Source organism: Bos indicus x Bos taurus, chromosome 7, assembly GCF_003369695.1.
Source record: "Bos indicus x Bos taurus breed Angus x Brahman F1 hybrid chromosome 7, Bos_hybrid_MaternalHap_v2.0, whole genome shotgun sequence".
NCBI lineage: Eukaryota > Metazoa > Chordata > Mammalia > Artiodactyla > Bovidae > Bos > Bos indicus x Bos taurus.
In genome coordinates, this window is record NC_040082.1 from 103,864,324 (window position 1) to 103,883,416 (window position 19,093).

General features: G+C 49.7%; 1 protein-coding gene across 8 annotated transcripts in view; it reads right to left on the minus strand.

Moving 5' to 3' along the window:
- EPS15L1 (epidermal growth factor receptor pathway substrate 15 like 1) overlaps window positions 1-19,093 on the minus strand; it is a 105,850-nt gene that overhangs the window by 57,220 nt on the left and 29,537 nt on the right. For all 8 annotated transcript variants that reach the window (XM_027548104.1, XM_027548102.1, XM_027548106.1 and 5 more), the window contains exons 7-10: window positions 12,134-12,259; window positions 8,176-8,235; window positions 4,429-4,662; window positions 229-386 (exon numbers count right to left, since the gene is read on the minus strand). In XM_027548104.1, coding sequence (XP_027403905.1) covers window positions 229-386; window positions 4,429-4,662; window positions 8,176-8,235; window positions 12,134-12,259 — 578 coding nt within the window. The remainder of the gene's footprint in view (window positions 1-228; window positions 387-4,428; window positions 4,663-8,175; window positions 8,236-12,133; window positions 12,260-19,093) is intronic.

Here is a 19,093-nt window from a genome sequence, read left to right on the forward strand (position 1 = left end):
ACTGGCCCCGGCCATTCAGATCGCCCCTGAGCTCCCCAGAGGGACACAACAGGAAGCCTTCCCACTGGAGGAGACTACGTGGACACGCATGGAATACAGGGAACGGGCCGTACACTCGGCCCTGACAGCCGCCCGCTCCGGCCTTGCCCACACACAGCCCAAATCTCACTGGGAGGGTCAGTGAGGCCCCCAGTGCTGAGGAGCAGAGGTCCGTCTGTCCGCCCTTACCATATGTGTGCTAGAAGGTTCTGGGTGAGGCCCGAGTGCATGAAGATCTCCTTCACCTCCTGGCCACTCACATAGCCATCCAAGTCCAGGTCGGTCTTCAGGAAAATCTCGTCAAATCGCATCTTGTCTGCCACCGGCACCACCCAGCTCACTGTTGGCTGAAAGGGGTTTTCAGACGTTAATTCTCAAGCTTTGGGGCTTCCCTGGTGGCTCGGTGGTAAAGAATCCACCTGCCAACGCAGGAGACATGGGTTCAATCCCTGGTTCGGGAAGACTCCAGGTGAAGTAGAGCAGCTAAGCCTGTGCTCGAGGGCCCAGGAATCGCAACTACTGAAGCCCGCGCGCCCTAGAGCCTGTGCTCCGCGACCAGAGAGAAGTCTTCGGACTACAACCCTGCTCTCCACAACGAGAGAAAAGCAACAAAGACCCAGCACAGCCAAAAATAAGTAAATAAACTTCTATTTTTAAAAATCCTCAGGCTTTTTATCACCTACAGATATTACACTATTAAAGTCTTCTCGTGCTCATTTCAGCAGAAGACCCTCCATGAGGCGAATGGGCAGACAGGATCTCCGGTCTGTAGATGGGAACACTGAGGCTCAGAAAGCTGAGTGCTGACTCGGTCAGTCTCACCCAATGGCCCGTCTGTGCCTCTCGCAACCCCATCACAGCACCCTGAATCTTTGTCCCGAGAGAAAGGTGAAGACCCAGCAGGTCTATCTGCCAACAGCCCGCCCACCGCGCTGCCTGGGAAACAGGGAAAGCCGGTACCCAGTGCCAGGGGGAGGCTTCAAGTGCACCAGAGAGGACCCTCCTGACCACTCCTGGAAGGCCTGTCTCCTGAGAACCGGCCCGGTGGCCAGGCCGCCTCCCCGGCCCCCCGTCTTCCACCCGCAGGTGCTCTCTGCTGCCACAAGGCCAGCCTCATGGCCCCCAGCTGCAGACCCCCCACTCCATCCTCCTTTGAGCCTGAGCCCACTCCCTGAGACACAGCAGACACCCCTGGGAGGCGTCGGCACACACAAAGCACTGCCACGCAGTGAGTGGGCTGACACGCAAACTGCGCCCACAGGACGGGTGGGCACCCAGAGTCTGCAGTGCTGGTGTGGGAGCCCAGGCCTCAGAGAAGCACGACCACCACCCAGGAGGGCCCTGCTGCGGCCGACAAAGCTGAGAGCCCAGCAAGGTGTTGCAACTTCGGTGGTCGGTCACCCAGCGCACGTGTGATCTCTCCTCACACCACCTGCTCAAGTCCTACACAAGAAGGGCAGATGCCAGGGGGCACCAGGGCCAGGGCAGGGCTTCCCTGGTGCCTCAGTGGTGAAAAGTCCGCCTACCAATGCAGGAGACGTGGGTCAGGGCCCCCGTAACTGGCCCTCTGGGGGCCCAGGTAGGGCTTTGCTCACCTAGGGATGAGGAAAGTAGCAGGGATCGAGGACGGGGGGAGGCATGGAGTTTGTGGGTCCACAGAGATGCCTGCTGTCATATCTGTGATTCCACAAGCTGCCCCTATTCCTGCGGAAGGGGACACACAGACCCCCACCTCTGACCCCCAACCGTGGCCAGCAGTACACCGTCTAGTCGGTGGGGTCAGCAGCATGCTCCTGGGATCCGGGGAGAGTCGCCAGACCACCAGGGGGTGGGCTGCCCCCATCAGCAACCTCAGCCCCGCTTGCTCCCTTGTCAGTGAAACACACCACATGTGACCTAAACTATGGTACTTAAGAACTCTCGGCAAGAATTCTGCAGACTCAAGGTCTTGGGTCTGGGACTTCCCTGGTGGTACATTCAATAGGAATCCACCCACCCACCAATGCAGGGGACGCAGGTTCGATCCCTGATCCGGGAAGATCCCACATGCTGTGGAGCAACTAGAGCTGGTGCACCTAGAGGCCACACTCCCCAACAAGACAAGCTGCCACACTAAGAAGCCTGAGCACCGCAATGAAGAGCAGCAACCCACTTACTGCAACTAGAGGAAGCCCGTGTGCACCAACAAAGACTCAGCACAACCAAAAATAAATAAATAATTTTTTAAAAGGTGTTGGGTCTTGGAAAACAGCAGCTCATGCTAGTCTAAGTCACTGGGCCCAGCCCCACCTCTCTGAGTCCAGTTCACCATCTCCTGGCTCACTCTGCCCCAGCCTTCTTCCTGTTTCAAGGACACGGGGAACATCCCCACTTCAGAGCCTGGCCAGGCGCTAGTCCTCAGGTAGCTTCTTATTGTTCAAATGTCAGCTCAGATGTCACCGCAGCAGGGGCCTTCCAGCTGGCACCACCTGCAGGAGGGAACCCTTACTCACCCGGACACTTCCAGGCCAGGCCAAGTTCTGCTTTCTCAGGACTGCTGGAGCTTCCTCAGTTTACCGATGTAAACTAAGCTTATCATCTGAAGCTTAGTTTATCGTCTGTCTCCCCAGAGGGCAGCCCCAGAAAGTACTGGGCACAGCTGGTAGGCTAGGAAAGGTGCCTGGGTGGGGCCAGCTGCGACTGCCCTTCACCAAGAGCCACACACAACTCACCAGCCAGAGGCCATGCCTCCCTCTCCAACGGGCTCCTAGGACTAAGCCTCCTCCTCCCTATCTGATATCTTTTTTTTCCCCCAACTCCAAGATATGTAAGCTGCTTGAGCCTCACAAGTCGAAAACCAAGCTTTAAATATACGTCACGACCACTGGAACTCGCCTGGTGGTCCACTGGTTAGGAATCCACCTGCCAGTGCAGGGAACACGGGTTCCATCCCCGGGCCAGGACGATCCCACATGCCCCGGAGCAACTAAGCCCGTGCACCACAACTACTGAAGCCCATGTGCCCCAGCGCCTGTGCTCCACAAGGGGGCCGGCACAGCGAGAAGCCTGCTCACCTCCACAGAGCAGCCCCACCTGTCGCAACCAGAGCAAGTTCACGTGCGGCAATGACGACCCAGTGCAGCCAAAACTAAATAACACTGGGGTTTTTTCAAATGTCACTATCAAGAGACCTCGCTGTTTTCTTGTGCGTTTCTCATCTCCATCATACTGAAAACACACACGTGGTGCTGGCTGGCCTTCTTGTCACAGTTCATCACCTCTGAAACCACAAGTGAGGCAGAGATGTATCTCCTGTTCTTGCACGTTTCAGACAACGTCAAAGGTGCCTTTTCATAAAGAGCTCCTCATGATGCTGCCAGAGGGAGAAGCATCTTTTTTGACAAATAAGGAGCTGTCCTGTGGAGAGGTGGAGCCCCCTCCTGTTTTCCTAACATGAGACGGATGCCTCCCTCCATCATCTGATTACTCAACATGTGTTTACTGAGCATCGAAGCACCAGAGATTCTTCTTGACACTGACATTATAATCAGGAACTAACTCTGCTCTCACAAAGCTAACAGCAGAGGGCTGGGGGTGAGGAGGGGACCTGAACAGACGATACATAATTAACTGCAGAACAGGCCACGTGTGCTAGAAGAAGGCAGGTAGAGGGTCAGCAGTGGTCACACCAGGCTTTCCAGACAAGTGACCTGTGAGCAGAGGCCCTGCGATGCCGGGTGCCTCAGGGTGCAATCTGGGGGCGTGCGTTCCCAGCCAAGGGTCTGCCCGAGGAAGGAGGGCCAGGGGGTGAGCAGAGAGCCCCGAGGTGGGAGCGCACTCAGTGTGTTTGGGGAAAGGTGGTGTTTATGTATAAGGGAAGGAGAAAGTTAATTCTGAAGCCCTGTTGCTATGGTCTGAATGTCTGCAACCCCCTCAATTCATACACCACACGTCCTCAGCCCCAGTGTGACGGTGTTAGAAGTGGTGGGGGGCCCTCCGGGAGGTGACTAGCTCATGAGAACAGGGCCCTCATGAACAGGATTAGTGTGCCCTTGTAAGAGGGACCTCAGAGAGCTTCCGCACCCCTTCCGCTGTACAAGGACACAGCGAGAGCACAGCCATCTGTGGACCCGGAAGTGGCCCCACCAGACACCGAGTCTGCTGGCGCCGGGATCTTGCACTTTTGCTTCTGGAAGTGAGAAACAAATCTGCTGTTTAGAAGCCACCCAGTCTATGGCATTGTCACAGCACCCAGATGGCCTAAGACATGTGCTATAAAGATGTGACTTAATCCCAGACTTTACCCTTCTTGGGTCACAAATGACTCACTCCTGAGCAACCTCTTACTGGGACTCTACGCAGCAGTGCCAACAGGCGCTCTGAGGTGTGCCAGCACGAGAGGGCGCTCACCTGTGCCTGCTTGATGCTGTGCTTGGGAGACAAGCTTCCGGTGCTGTTGAGGCTGCTGACGCTGCCGTGGGAAGGCGTGGAGCGCAGGCTGTCTTTCGGTGGGGGGCTGGCGGGCAGGACGGGCACAGCCCCCGCGAACATTGTCTTCTTCCTCTTGGAGGGCGGGATGAGGGACGGGGGCAGGACGGAGGGCACGGGCTCCTTCTCGAGGGCTCGGTACACCAAGTGCATAGCCTGCGAGGACAAAAGAAGGCATCTGGGGGCGAGGCCCAGCGCCAGGGCAGGCGGAGGGCAGCTCTTCAGTGGCTCAGGCATGCCATGAAGACGGCTCTTTCTGAGGCTGCTTCCAAACGGAACGAGTGAAAATAAACCTTTTCTGATGAGCTATGCCACCAAGGCATGATTTTCCAAGATGTTCATTCAATCACACAACACTGAAATGAGTACAAAAAGAGGGATTTCGCTGGTAGTCCAGTGGTTAAAAACTCCACGATCCCATTGCTGGGCGCCTGGGTTAGATGGGACCTAAGGCCCGCGGTCTTAGGCCTGTGGGACCTAAGAGCCCCCAACTACGCAGAGATCTAGCACTGCTGCTATAGGAGAAGAGGACAGGAGGGTCAGGGATCTGGCCAGAGAACTAAATCCTGCACGCCAAACTAAGACCTGGGGCAGTCAAATATATTTGAAAAAAAAGAAATATAAAAATAAAGCATGAGGGGTTTGGGGATTAATGCTTAATGGGGACAGGGCTTTAGCTCTGCCAGGTCAAAAAGCTCTGATGACGGACGGTGGTGATGGCTGCACAGCCACAGGAGTGTATTAAACCCCCAAACCTAAAAGCGGCTACAATGATAAATTCTGTTACGTGTATTCTACCATAAATTAAAAAATAATAATGGACAGCCAGTGAAAAGAACAGGATGACAGAGAAACACGGAAAATGCTCAGAGAAGCTGATGTGTGTTGGGGGAAAAAACACAACTGAGCAGTGTGGGGTGTGAAGGAGTATGAATGGAATCACATGAGAAATTTATAATTTTCTTGGAAAATGTTTAAATTTAATCTAGAAGTTTAAAATTTCAAAGGCTTTATACCACTGTATAGTAAGATAGTAACAAGCTTTAATTCACTTGTATATTGTAAAATTTCATCTTAAATACATTGAAAATTCCTGAAACAGAAGATGGATATTGTTGTATTTCATTGTTTTTCTATTACTTAGGAATTACCAGATTATTCAGCTTTTTTTTTTTTTTTGCTTGAAGTTAATCATGTGTGTGCTTTTTAGTCACTCAATTTGTCCAACTCTTTGCAACCCCATGGACTGTAGCCCGCCAGGCTCCTCTGTCCATGGGGCTTCTCCAGGCAAGAATACTGGAGTGGGTTGCCATGCCCTCCTCCAAGGGACCTTCTCAACCCAGGGATCAAACTCGGATCTCCCTTACTGCAGGCAGATTCTTTACCATCTGAGCTACCAGGGAAGCCCTGAACTTAATTACTATTTATTAAAGCATTGTCCTTAACTATAAGGGGCTACTTTATTCTATTTTCATTTGACATTTAATGGAATGAGATGAGTGAATAAATGTCATAAAGCGGATAGAAAGATCAAAGATGAGAATGAGGAGAAGGGAAGGCAGAAAGAAAAACAGGGGATGGAATGACCTGGGCCCAGGGTGGGGAGATGGGGGCCAGGAGAAGTCAGCCCAGCAGGCAGCTGGGAGAAGTGGGTGGGGAGCTGCAGGGGTGTGCAGGAAGGCCAGCTGCATAGGAAGGCGGCCCGTGGGACCTAAGGGCCCCCAACTATGCAGAGATCTAGCACTGCTGCTAAAGGAGAAGAGGCCAGGAGTGTCAGGGATCTGGCATGGACAGAAGCCGACATGGAACCGTCGGGACACCTGGTGGTCATGTCTGCATATACACCTGCTTCCCAGCTCTGTCTGCTGAAAGGGCCAGAGGAAGCAGCGGCATCCAGGGGCCACTGAGCACTCCAGAGCCCAGACCGTGGTCTCTAATACCCTTCTCCACTATAAGGAACTGGGGGTCCCAGAGCAATGGCTGATAACGAGCTGAGAGAATGGGTACACAGCAAGAGCCGGGAACGTCACATCATGACAGAAGTAAGCAGATGCTCAAAGAATGATACCATGTGACCCAATGACAAAGGGGTTGGGCTGCAAGAGCTCCCACTGGGCAAAATAAATCATTCAAGTAAAGGATTCTAAACCATGGAACAGAGAACAGGAGACACGTCCCTAAGTCCACTGTGATGTGAACAAATCCCTTGCAGTAGAGGGCGAGCTAGAAAATGTACAAGGAATGACAAAACCAGAAAATCCTCATAAGGCAACTATCAGAAACCCGACTGATTCAGGTGAGACTCCTGGGAGGATGTGACAACTAGCAGGTGAGAGGCGCAAGGGTGCAGCGTGTTCCGTCTCCACGGGTCATCTCTCATGAAGACCGAGCACAAAGGGAGATAGTAACTGCAGAGAGAGCCCCGAGGCCTTCACTGACCTCGATCATGGCTGACACCAAGGTCAAAGACGTGTAATAGGACATCACACGTCCTGTGGATGTCCTGTGCCCTGGGGAGAACAAGCATCACCTCAGTGGGGACCTGTCCCACAGAAGTACACGCCCCGGATCATCACAAGGAAACAGCAGACAACCCCTCACCAAGGGATGCTCTACAAACCAATGGGGAGAACAAGCATCACCTCAGTGGGTACCTGTCCCACAGAAGTACATGCCCTGGATCATCACGAGGAAATAGCAGACAACCCCTCACCAAGGGATACTCTATAAACTGCTGGCCTTAAAAATGCCCACACAACCACAAGACAGGAAGACAGATGCAGGAGCTGACCTAGATTACAAGAAACAGGAGTACAGACACAGGAGGCTGGAGTCTCCTTCACTATAAAGGACATTTTGGGAAACAACTGGCAAAATGTGAATAATATCCTTAAATTAGACAACAGATTAATAAAATAATACACATAATATATATATGTGTATATATACAAAACATATATGATATAACCTATAATAACAGATAGTACAATAGTACACAATGTCAGTGCCAATTTCCTGATCTTGAATTAGATGGTGGTAACTTAAGAGAATCCTCTGGCTTGGGGATATACACACTGAAGTATTTCAGGATGAAAAGGCCCATGTCTGAAACTCTAAAATGGTTCAAAGGAAAAATTAATGTGTGTGTATATATGCCTGTATACCCTCATATGCCAATGAGAGGAGAGAGGAGGGGCAAGGAGTGGAAGAGAGGGAAGGAGAAAGAAAGTCATTGTAGTAAAATGGCAACACTGGGAATCTGAGTGAAGATTCAAAAGAAGTCTGTCAAATTAAACCCAAATTATGTCAAAATAAACATTCTTAAAAAAATTAAACAAGAGGAATTTCTTGGAGGCCCAGCAGTTAAAGACTATGGTTTTCCAATGCAGAGGGTACAGGTTCCATCCCTGGTGGGGAAACAAAGATCCCACATGCCATAAGGCATGGCCAAATAAATAAACAAGAAAAAAAAAAAAATCCAGGGTGGGAGGGAGGGAATATATGTACACATATAGCTGCTTCACTTCATTGTACAGCAGAGACTAACATAATATTGCAAAGCAACTATACTCCAATAAAAAAAGAAAGAAGAAAGTCCAGAAATCCCCACACGAGTGGCACGTTTCCATCCTCAGGAGGGTGGGGAAAAGAGTCTCAGCAGGGACCTACCACTGCAAACTCATCTCTGTCCAAGTGCCCGTCCTTGTCGATGTCGCTGAGGTCCCAGACCTGCAAGGGAAGAGCAGCAAGGCTTAGTGGGGGACAGTACCTGGGCTTCCCGCAGGCAGGAAGGGCCTGTGTGGTGGCAGGCATGCCCACCAGAACTCACATTCTGACTGCACACCCAGGTTAAGACAAGGAAATCAAAGTGCATTTAAAAACCAGTCTTTAGGTTCTCTGAAAAGCCATCATCCGATGAAGTGTTGTCAATTCCAAGATCCTTTCCACCATATTGACGATCATTTTCACTAACAAATGACCATGATTATAATCACGTCTAATCTGGTTTTTGAAGAAGGCAATGGCACCCCACTCCAGTACTCTTGCCTGGAAAATCCCATGGGCGGAGGAGCCTGGTGGGGAAACAATCCGTGGGGTTGCAAAGAGTCCGACAGGACTGAGTGACTTCACTTTCACTTTTCACTTTCATGCATTGGAGAAGGAAATGGCAACCCACTCCAGTGTTCTTGCCTGGAGAATCCCAGGGACGGGGGAGCCTGGTGGCCTGCTGTCTATGGGGTCGCACAGAGTCGGACACGACTGAAGTGACTTAGCAGCAGCAATCTGGTTTTTAGTCTTTGGTTTTAGTACAGTTCTGGCTCTGAACACAAGCCCGACCCCAGCACGTGCACACACATGCACACACACACACACTCTCCCCCCCACCCCATCCCCATCACAGCTGGGAAGGGCCATGGGCATGCACTTGAGTAGGACTATGGGATCGTGCCTCCTCTCCCCTATCAGTGGATGGTGAGAAAGAGGCCACAAACTATGCCAGGTCAACCTAGCACCCAGAAAGACAAGGCAGGCACAGATCAAATGCCGTGTGCTAGGTTTTCCAAAGTACAATCAAGGCATGAGCTTCGTGACCTAGGTCAGCCATCCAGGACCAGTAGAGGGGCCGGCCTGACTCGGACACCAGTGCCCAGAGCCAGGCAAAGGGCCAGGGTCCACCCACGATGCTATGGATGCTGTACCCGCACCCAGTGAGCCACGAGCTGCTTCAGCTCAGGGCTGCTTGTCATGTGTGGGCCCTCCTCTTCACCTCCTGCTGCTGCGTCCTTGGCCTGGGCCACTCCATCACTCCACAGAGGCCAGAGCCTCAGCTGGCCTCCCTGCCTCCAGTCCTGTCCCCAGGGTAACCTCAGGACCTGCCCTAGAACGCACTCTCACCCCACTTCACCCCACTGACAGCATTCAGACCCTGCCGCTCCGCCTGGCACAGGGAGCCTTGTGCCCTTAGCTGGGCTCCACACCCCAGCCCATCGTCCTGGGACTCCACCTGGACCTCCAGGGCCCTCAAACCGTTCACAGTCCCCTCAAGCACACGGATGCCCTTTCAAGTGCCTGGCACTGGGCTGAGCGCTTTACGTCCATGGTCTCAGCTAGGGAAGAGCAGCTCAGGAAGAGGAGCGTTCCCCAAAACACAGCACACACAGGCCTTCCTGGCTCCACGGTCCCACCCCACCCAACAACACTGATGTCTGGGGCCAGCTCACCTCTGTGGAGGCCACCCTGTGCACGGCACGCTACTGAGCAGCATCCCTGGCCTCTGCCCACCTGCTATCAATAGCACCCAACCCAGGTGGGGCAACCAAGAGTGTCTCCAGACACCGCTCAACATCCCCGTGGGTGGAACTGCCTGGTGAGAACGCCAGCCCTCCTCGGCATGCTGGGCGGCCTCTGCGTGTGCCATCGCGCAGCCAGCCTTCTCAACCCATCATAAGCCCCTGTTCCCTCCCTCTGGAGGCTACAACCCAGGGGCATCTCCTCTAGGCAGCCTTCCCTGCCTGCCCTGAACCCCCCGCTCAGACAGGTCAGGTACCTCCCCTTCTACTACTGTCCCCACCAAGCAGAACTGTGATTATCAAGGAGGCAAGGTGGGGCGGGGGAGCACCAGGGAAAAGTGAGAGCTCTGGGACCACCAGGACCTCATTCCCCTCTCCATGAAACCCCAAGCAACCAACTGCCCATTCTCAAGGCCCCCATTTCCTCATACGGAAAATGGAGGACTTCCCTGGCGGTCCTGTGGTTAAGACTGTGCTCCCAGTGAAGGGGGCACTGGTTCAAGACCCGGTCAGGGCAGATCCACGTGCTGTATCTCAAAACAGAAAAGAAAGAAAACAAAAGTGACAGCATCCGTAACACCATCCATAATAAAGTAGTTGCAAGTCACTCAGAGACTTCATTCCTGCAAAGCCCTAGAACAGCGTCTGGCACATACTAAGCCCTCAATACATAAATACTGGGATCTTAACTATTACTTACTTATTTGACCTCCAGGACTGTATCTATTAATGATTCTATCCCCCGCTTCCCAGTGCTCAGCACAAGGCTGGCGCAGAGCAGACTCCAAAAAAAGGCTCCAGATGACTAACTGGATACCCAACGTGTGGGTGCAGGGGTGCACAGATGAATGAGCATGCGCAGATGCGGGGACGGACGCCTGAGGGCACCGATGCGCGCGTGCACAGATGGATGGGTGCGTGGCCGTGGAGGCACACGTGCACGGATGGGTGGGTGCGTGGACGTGGGGGCGCACATAACACGGGTAAACGGGTGCATGTGTGGGCTGGTGTTTGGAAGGAGGGAGAGAATGAGAGAAGATCAGAGACGTGAGCCCTGTGGAGAAAACCTGGTGCCAGGGGAGAAGGTCTGCAGAGCCCACCCTCCAAGCGGCAGCTCCCCTTCTGATAAGGCACACCCACTTCTGTCGGTCTCCTTGCCCGTGCACGACTTGGCTTTATGACACTATCGCAGCCCACTGTCGGGTCCTCTGAAGAACTGCCAAATAAAGGCACACCCTGTGCAGGAGCAGATCACCCCGTCCTGCCCGATACAGACCACTGTGATCACTGTGGGTCCCCAACAGGTCTCCGTCTACACCACACCACGACAAGAAGACAAAGGGGTCTGTGAGATCCCTTTTCTCAGTGGTCTCATTTCCAAACCAAGTCCTATCTGGGCGCTACAAAAAGGGGCCAGAATCTGCAAATGTGCGACTCAAAGAGGGGCGTTACTAGGGGACTCCACGTGGGCAGGAATCTGCCCCTTGCCCACGGTTCTACCCAATGGTGCGAGCCTGACCCACAGCCGTGGCCAAGGGCAGCGGGGGCCTTGTTCTGTCCTCCTGCTCTAGGTCTGCGCCTGTCACCTCAGCAGCTCCATCCAGACAGAGGACAACATCCATCCCCTCGATCCAGAGTGGCACGGAGACAGCCACTGCAGAGCTGGGCCCTGTGCACAGGGCAGACGTGAGCGGCCATAACCAAATCTCAGAAAGAAAACAGTCAGGTTTAGAGAGCTGGATCTAAAAAACTTGTAGGGACTTCCCTGGTGATCCACTGGCTGAGATTCAGTGCTTCCACTGCAGGGGCATAGGCTTGATCCCTGGTTGGGGGATGAAGATACCGCATGCCGTGCAGTGCAGCCAAAAAATAAAATTTTAAATACTTGTGTTTAACAGGAACAAAACTGAGGCTTTAAAATAAAGGGGTGGGGGAGGTGGAGAATGCATAACATTTTATCTAAACTTGCAGCAGAATTGAAAGTACCTTTACCTTAGGTTCACAGGGAGGAAAAAATAATGAAAAATAGAAAGAAAATACAGACATATATGACCACACTCCTCCCCTAGAAGTCTGGCTTCAAGTCCAGCTTGGCCTGTCCTCAGTCCTAGGCAGTGAGAGCACCTTTGAGGTTGCCATCCCATGCATGCTGGGAAGCCTCTGTCAGCTGCACCCTGTGCGGCCCCGAGCCAGCCCAAATGCACTGACTACTCCACCCACAGCAGCTCCTGGGAAAACTGACGGTGCACAGCTGTGCCTTGAAGTGTCGGGGGAGGTGGCGGGGTGGCATACCAACCAGATTCAGCAGTAGTGCCCTGTATGAAAGAACCACTTACCCTGCCCAGGACATCAAGAGGCAGCTTGGAGTTCATGAGGACTGGCTTGACTTTGTCTCCAGACAGCAAACCATTGACAGGTAAGAGGCTTTCAAAAATTCCATCAAATTTTGCCTTTTCTTCTACCTAGTTGGAAAGAAACAGCCTGAGTGAGGGGAAAAGTATGAGTGTCCAAAATGAGCCCTGACCTTGAAGCTGACTGAAAGTGGGCAAGGATCCAGCACTGGGCTCACCTAAGAGCACAGGACAGTCTTCCTGCACTTCCAAAGTAAAGTCTAGGCAGAAGGACACAGTCCTCGAGTGACTACGGATATGGTGGCAAAGGTCAACAGGGGAGAGAGGAGCCTGGCAGACTATATGGTTCATGGAATCACAAGAGTCAGACATCACTTAGTGACTAAACAACAACAGAAACAGCCCAAGGTAATCCACAGATTCAATCCCCATCAAAATACCAATGGCATTTTTCATAGAATGAGAACAAGTAATTTTAAAATTTGTATGGAAATGCAAAAGACTTCAAATAGCCAAAATAGTCTTGAGAAAAAAGGCAGAGCTGGAAATATCAAGCTCCCTAACCTCAGACTATACTGCATAGCTACAGCAATCACAACAGTATCCTACTGGTTCAAAAACAGACAAAGATCAAAGGAACACAACGGAAAGCCCAGAAATAAAGCCATACACTTATGCTCAATTAATCTAAGACAAATGAGGCAAAAACGTACACTGCAGAAACGACAGTCCGTTCAGTAAGTGGTGCCGGGGAAACTGGGCAGCTACATGTGAAAGAATGAAACCAGAACGTTGTCTTACACCACATACAATAACATGCTCAAAGTGGATTAAAGACCTAAGTGTAAGACCAAAAAACCCCTAGAAGAAAACATAGGCACAACACTCTTTGATATAAATTGTGGCGGTATTTCTTTAGATCCGTCTCCTAAAGCAAACAAAAAGAAAGAAATGGAACCTAATTAAAAGCTTTTGCACAGCATAGAAAACCATCAACAAAACGAGAAGGCAGAGAGACAAGATGGCAGAGGAGCAGGTGGAAGTGGAGTACATCTCTCTCCACAGATGCATCAGGAGTACATCTTCAGATGCAGAAGATCTTGCAGAGAACAGCTGAGTACAGGCAGGAGTCCCTGACCACCAGAAAGGAACACACAGACTCAAGACCCAGCACCTCCCAACTGCCGGGAGCACCCAGCGCAGGATACCTCACCCAAATAAGGAGCCAGGTAAGAACACAAACCCAGTCATCAGCAGACAGGCTTCCCCCAGATACCCCAAAACACACCACCTCACACAGCCCTGTCACCTCCTCCCACCAGAACACAAGCACAAGCCCCTCCTGACGTGAAGCCTACTGAGGCCACTGGACCAACCTCACTCGCCGAGCGCAGAGACCAAGACTGAGAGGAGCTGTGACCCTCTAACCACAGGAGAGGAGACCTCAGACACAGTAAGCTAGACAAAATGAAAAGATGAGAAATACGGTGCAAATGAAGGAATGAGGTAAAAACTCACAAGACCAAGTAAGAGGAAATAGGTAAACTACCTGAAAAAGAATTCAGAGTAATATTAGCAAAGATGATCCAAAATCTCAAAAACAAAATGGGGAAAACACAAGAATCATTTAACACACTTAACTAGGACCTAGAGTCGGACACGACTGAAGCGACTTAGCAGCAGCAGCAGCAAAAGAAATAAAGAAAAAATAAACAGTGACCAACAACACAATTACTGAAATTAAAAATACTCCAGAAGGAATCAACAGCAGAATAACTGAGGCAGAAGAATGGATAAGTGAGGTGGAATGGTGGAAATTCCACCTCAGAATGGTGGAAATAACTGCTAAAGAGCAGAGTACAGAAAAAAACAATGAAAAAAAAACTGAGGATGGTCTCAGAGACCTCTGAAACAATATCAAATGCACCAATATTCAAATTATAGAGGTCCTAGAAGAAGAAGAGAAAAACAAAGTGTCAGAGAAAAATTTTGGAAAGATTATAGTTGAAAACTTCCCCAACATAGGAAAGGAATAGGAAAGTCCAACAAATCCAAGAAACACTGAGAGTCCCATACAGGATAAACCCAAGGAGAAACACACTGAGACCTTTATTAATCAAACTAACAGAAATTAGACACAAAAGAAAAGTATAAAAAGCAGCAGGTAATATACTTGCTGCTTTGGGAAACCCCATATGCTTAACAGCTGATCTTTAAGGAGAAACTCTGCAGGCCAGAAGGCAGTGGCAGGATACACTTTAAGTAATGAAAGGGAAAAATCTACAACCAAGATTACTCTACCCAGCAAGGATCTCATTCAAAATTGACAGACAGATCAAAAGCTTTAATGGCAAGCAGAAGCAAAGGAATTCAGGAGCACCAAATAAGCTTTACAACAAATGCCAAAGGGACTTCTATAAGCAGGAAACACAAGAGAAGGAAAAGACCTACAAAAACAAACCCAAAACAATAAAATGCTAATAGGAACACATATATCAATAATTACTTAAAATGTAAACTGATTAAACACTCCAACCAAAGACACCAACTGGCTGAATGGATACAAAAACAAGACCCATATATATGCTGTCTACAAGAGACCCACTTCAGACCTAGAGACACGTATAGACTGAAAATGAGAGGATGGGAAAAGATTTTCCATGCAAAAGGAAATCAAAAGAAAGCCAGAGCAGTAATTCTCATTACCAGACAATAAACAATAAACAATATAATAAGAGATAAGGAAACTACATAATGATCATGGGATCGATCCAAAAAGAAGACCCAACAATTGTAAATATTGATGCAACCAGCATAGGAGTGTGCTCAGTCACGTCAGTCATGTCCAACTCTTTGGGACCCTATGGACTGTAGCCCACCAGGATCCTCAGTCCATGGAATTCTCTAGGCAAGAATACTGGAGTGGCTTGCCATTTTCTTCTCCAGGGGATCCTTCTGATCCAGGGATCAAACCTACATCTCCTGCACTGCAGGCGGATTCTCTACCACTGAGCCACCAGGGAAGCCAAATACATAAGGCAAACACTAACAGACATAAAAAGGGAAATCAACAGTAACACCATAATACTGGGTGACTTTTACACCCCCGCTTACACCAATGGACAGATTATCCACAGAGAAAATTAATAAGAAAACACAAGCCTTAAATAGACCTAACTGATATCTTCAGGATATTTACCCAAACACAGAAGAATACACTTTCTTCTCAAATGCCACATGGAACATTCTCCAAGATAGATCACATCTCAGTTGGGTCACAAGTCAAGCCTTGGTAAATTTAAGAAAATTCAAGTTGTATCAAGCATCTTTTCTGACTACACCACTATGAGACTAGATATCAATTAGGGATATCTAGGGGGGAAAAATGTAAAAAAACACAAATATGTGGAGATTAAATATGCTTCTAAATAACCAACAGGTTACTGAAGAAGTCAAGGAGGAAATTTTAAAAATACCTAAAAAAAAAAAGTGACAATGAAAACATGATGACTCAAAACCTATGGGATGCTGCAAAAGCAGCTCTACAGGGAGGTTTAGAGCAATACAATTCTACCTCGAGGAACAAGAAAAACATCAAATAGACAACGTTACCTTATACCTAAAGCAACTGGGAAAAGAACAAAAAAAACACCAAAGCTCGTAGAAGGAAATAAATCATAAAGATCAGAGCAGAAATAAATGAAAAAGAAATGGAGGAAACAATAGCAAAGATTAACAAAACTAAAAGCTGGTTCTTGGAGAAGATAAACAAAATTGACAAATCATTATCCAGAATCACCAAGAAAAAAAGGGAGAAGACTAAAATCAATAAATTAGAGATGAAAGGTAGCCTGTGAATGGAAGAAGAGATTTGGAAATGGTTTACCTCGTAAGGGGTTAATATCTAAAAATATACAGAGAACTCATTCAACTCAGTATCAAAAACCAAACAACCGGCTTAAACAACAGGCAGAGGATCTGAAGAGACGTGTTTCCAAAGAAGTATTACAGATGGCCGACAGACACATGAAAAGATGCTCAATGTCATCACCAGGGAAATGCAAATCAAAGCCACAACGAGGTGGCACCTCACACCTGTCAGAATGGCAACTGACAAAAAGACAAGAAACAACCAGCGTCAGTGTGAGTGTAGAAACAACCCTGTGCCCTGTTGGCAGGATCGTAACACAGCCCAGCCACGACCGGAAACAGCATGGAAGCGCCTCAACAAATCAGAAGAGTCGTACAATCCAGCAATTCCACTTCTGGGTATTTTTCCAAAGAAAATAAAAACCCTAATTGGAAAAGACGTGATCCCTATGTCCACTACAGCATTATTTACAATAGCCAAGATACGGAAGCACCCCAAGTGTCCATCACTAGAAGACTGAAAAGAAAGTGTGGTAGGGGGCATTTTTCACCCCTATTCTTTACCACTGGGCCTGGGGGCTCAGTGGTAAAGACTCTGCTTGTCAATGCAGGAGACGGGCTTGATCCCTGATCCAGGAAGATCCCACATGCTGCAGAGCAACCAAGCCCACGTGCCACAACTACTGTGCCTGTACTCTCGCGCGCAGGAGCCGCAACTGCCGAGTCCACAGGTGGCCACGACTGCGGCCCGCGTGCCCCAGAGCTCGCACTCCACACGAGAAAAGCCACCACAGGGAGAGGCCCGTGTGCCCCAGAGCTCGCACTCCGCACGAGAAAAGCCACCACCGGGAGAGGCCTGCACATCGCAGCCAGACAGTGAGCCTTCACTCACTGCAACGAGAGAAAAGCCCCAGACAGCCAAAACTAAAGAAAATATTTTAAAAGATGCGGTGTGTGTGTGTATACATAAACACACACACACACACACATACATACATATACACAATGGAATTATTATTCATTAAAAAAACAAGAAATCTTGCCAGTCATGACAACATGGATGGATCTAGAGGGTTTCATGCTAGACGAAAGAAGACAGAAAAAAAGAAAAACCAGATGATCTCACTTACATGTGGAATCTAAGAAACAAAACAGAATGAAAACACTCTTCGATACAAAGAAGAAACAGGTGGTTCCCAGAGAGGAGGGGTGGAAGGCTGGGCAAACAGCTGAAAGGAATTAAAGGGTACACACTTCAAGGTACAAAACAAATAAGCCAGGGGATGCAATACACAGCATAAGGAATCCGGTAACAGTGTAGGGACTTTAGATGCAGACAGATGCTTACTAGGCTTACCATGGTGATCATCAACACATGCAAATGTCAAATCGCGATGAAAAGTAGCATAACTCTGAAACTGAAACTAACAGAATGCTGTACATCAACTACATTTCAATTTTAAAAAACAGTTAAGATAGTGAATCGGGACTTCCCAGGTAACTCAGTGGTAAAGGACCACCTGCCAGTGCAGGAGGCACAGGAGACTCGGGCTCCATCCCTGGGTCGGGAAGATCCCCTGGAGGAGGAAATGGCAGCCCACTCCAGTATTCCCGACAGGACAGTCCTGTGGACAGAGGAGCCTGGCAGGCTACAGTCCATGGGGTCGCACAGAGTCGGACACGACTGAGCACGCATGCATGCAAGACAGTGAATGTGTGACATATATTTTACCGCAATTCAAAAGAAACTGAAATCAGAACACAGGCAGACACTGAGCGCGCACCTCGCCGTCAGCGCTGAGAAGCCCACCTCCCTGCATCTGCCTGGAGTGCGGCTTCTCCACAGATCTGTCAGACTTGCCGACTCTTGCCGGCTCCCTTCAGGAAGCCTGGGGACTTTCACAACAGAAAAAATCGCTAACAATGGTCACTCATCTCTGAAGGGACCCGAAGCTCTCTGCCCCATCACGGCACCATTCCTTCCCCAACTCCCCTCTTCAAGGCCTCACAGGCTCCTCAGTCACCAGCTCTTCTCTTGAGGACTCAACACAGCCCCTGCTGGAAAGAGGCTGAAATGGTCTGAGGAGTAATAAGAGCCCTTTAGAACCATCTTTCACAATGAAGCAGATGCTTTTCAAAGTAGATGCCATGCAACTGGACCACACAGAAAGAAATCCTTCGGAACTATGATCTCGGTTGGCAAAGTGCCTGATTTATCACAAAGGCAACTCCTTGCCCCGGGTCAGCTGAGGCCTCCCCGCCCTGTCCCTGCACAGACCTCTCCCCGGGGTTCCCTCCTTGAACCCTTCCAAGGGTCCAACCCTATAAAAAAGGACAAAACCACCTGGGCTGGGAGGTGTCTATTTTTTTTGAATTTACTTTTAATTGGAGGATAATCACTTTACAATGTGGCACTGGTTTCTGCTGTACAACATGAATCAGCCGTAAGTATACATACACCCCTCCCTCGTAAGCCTCCCCCCCCACCCCCCCGCCCCAGCCCTCTGGGCCGTCGCAGAGCACCGAGCTTCCTGTGTCATACGCAGTTTGCCACTGGCTGGCTGCCTCACACACGGCAGTGCACATGGTCAAGGCCACTCTCCCAGCTAATCCACCCTCTCTTTCCTTCGCTCTGTCCACAAGCCTGTTCTCCACGTCTGCGTCTCTACCCCTGCCCTGCAAATAGGTTCATCAGTACCGTTTTTCTAGATTCCATACATATGCACTAATACATGACATCTGTTTTCCTCTTTCTGACTTACTTCACTCTGTGTAACAGGTTCTGGGTTCATCCGCCTCACTTCAACTGAAGAGAGGTGTCTATTTGATAGCAGGACTGCTGTTAATGCTGGTATTTAAGCCAAATAAAACTGAGGCAACGTAACAACAGTGAGCTGGGAGGAATCTCACTGGGAGACCATCTGAGTCATACACAAATTGCCTTCAGGAGTAATTCTGCACTTATTAAGAGACACATCACTCATTTCTTTTCTTTCTAGAGGCAGTAAGACAGCTCTGTGGCCTTAACATCCTGTCTTTAAAAGAACACTATAAGTGGTGAGAGAAGTTTTTCAA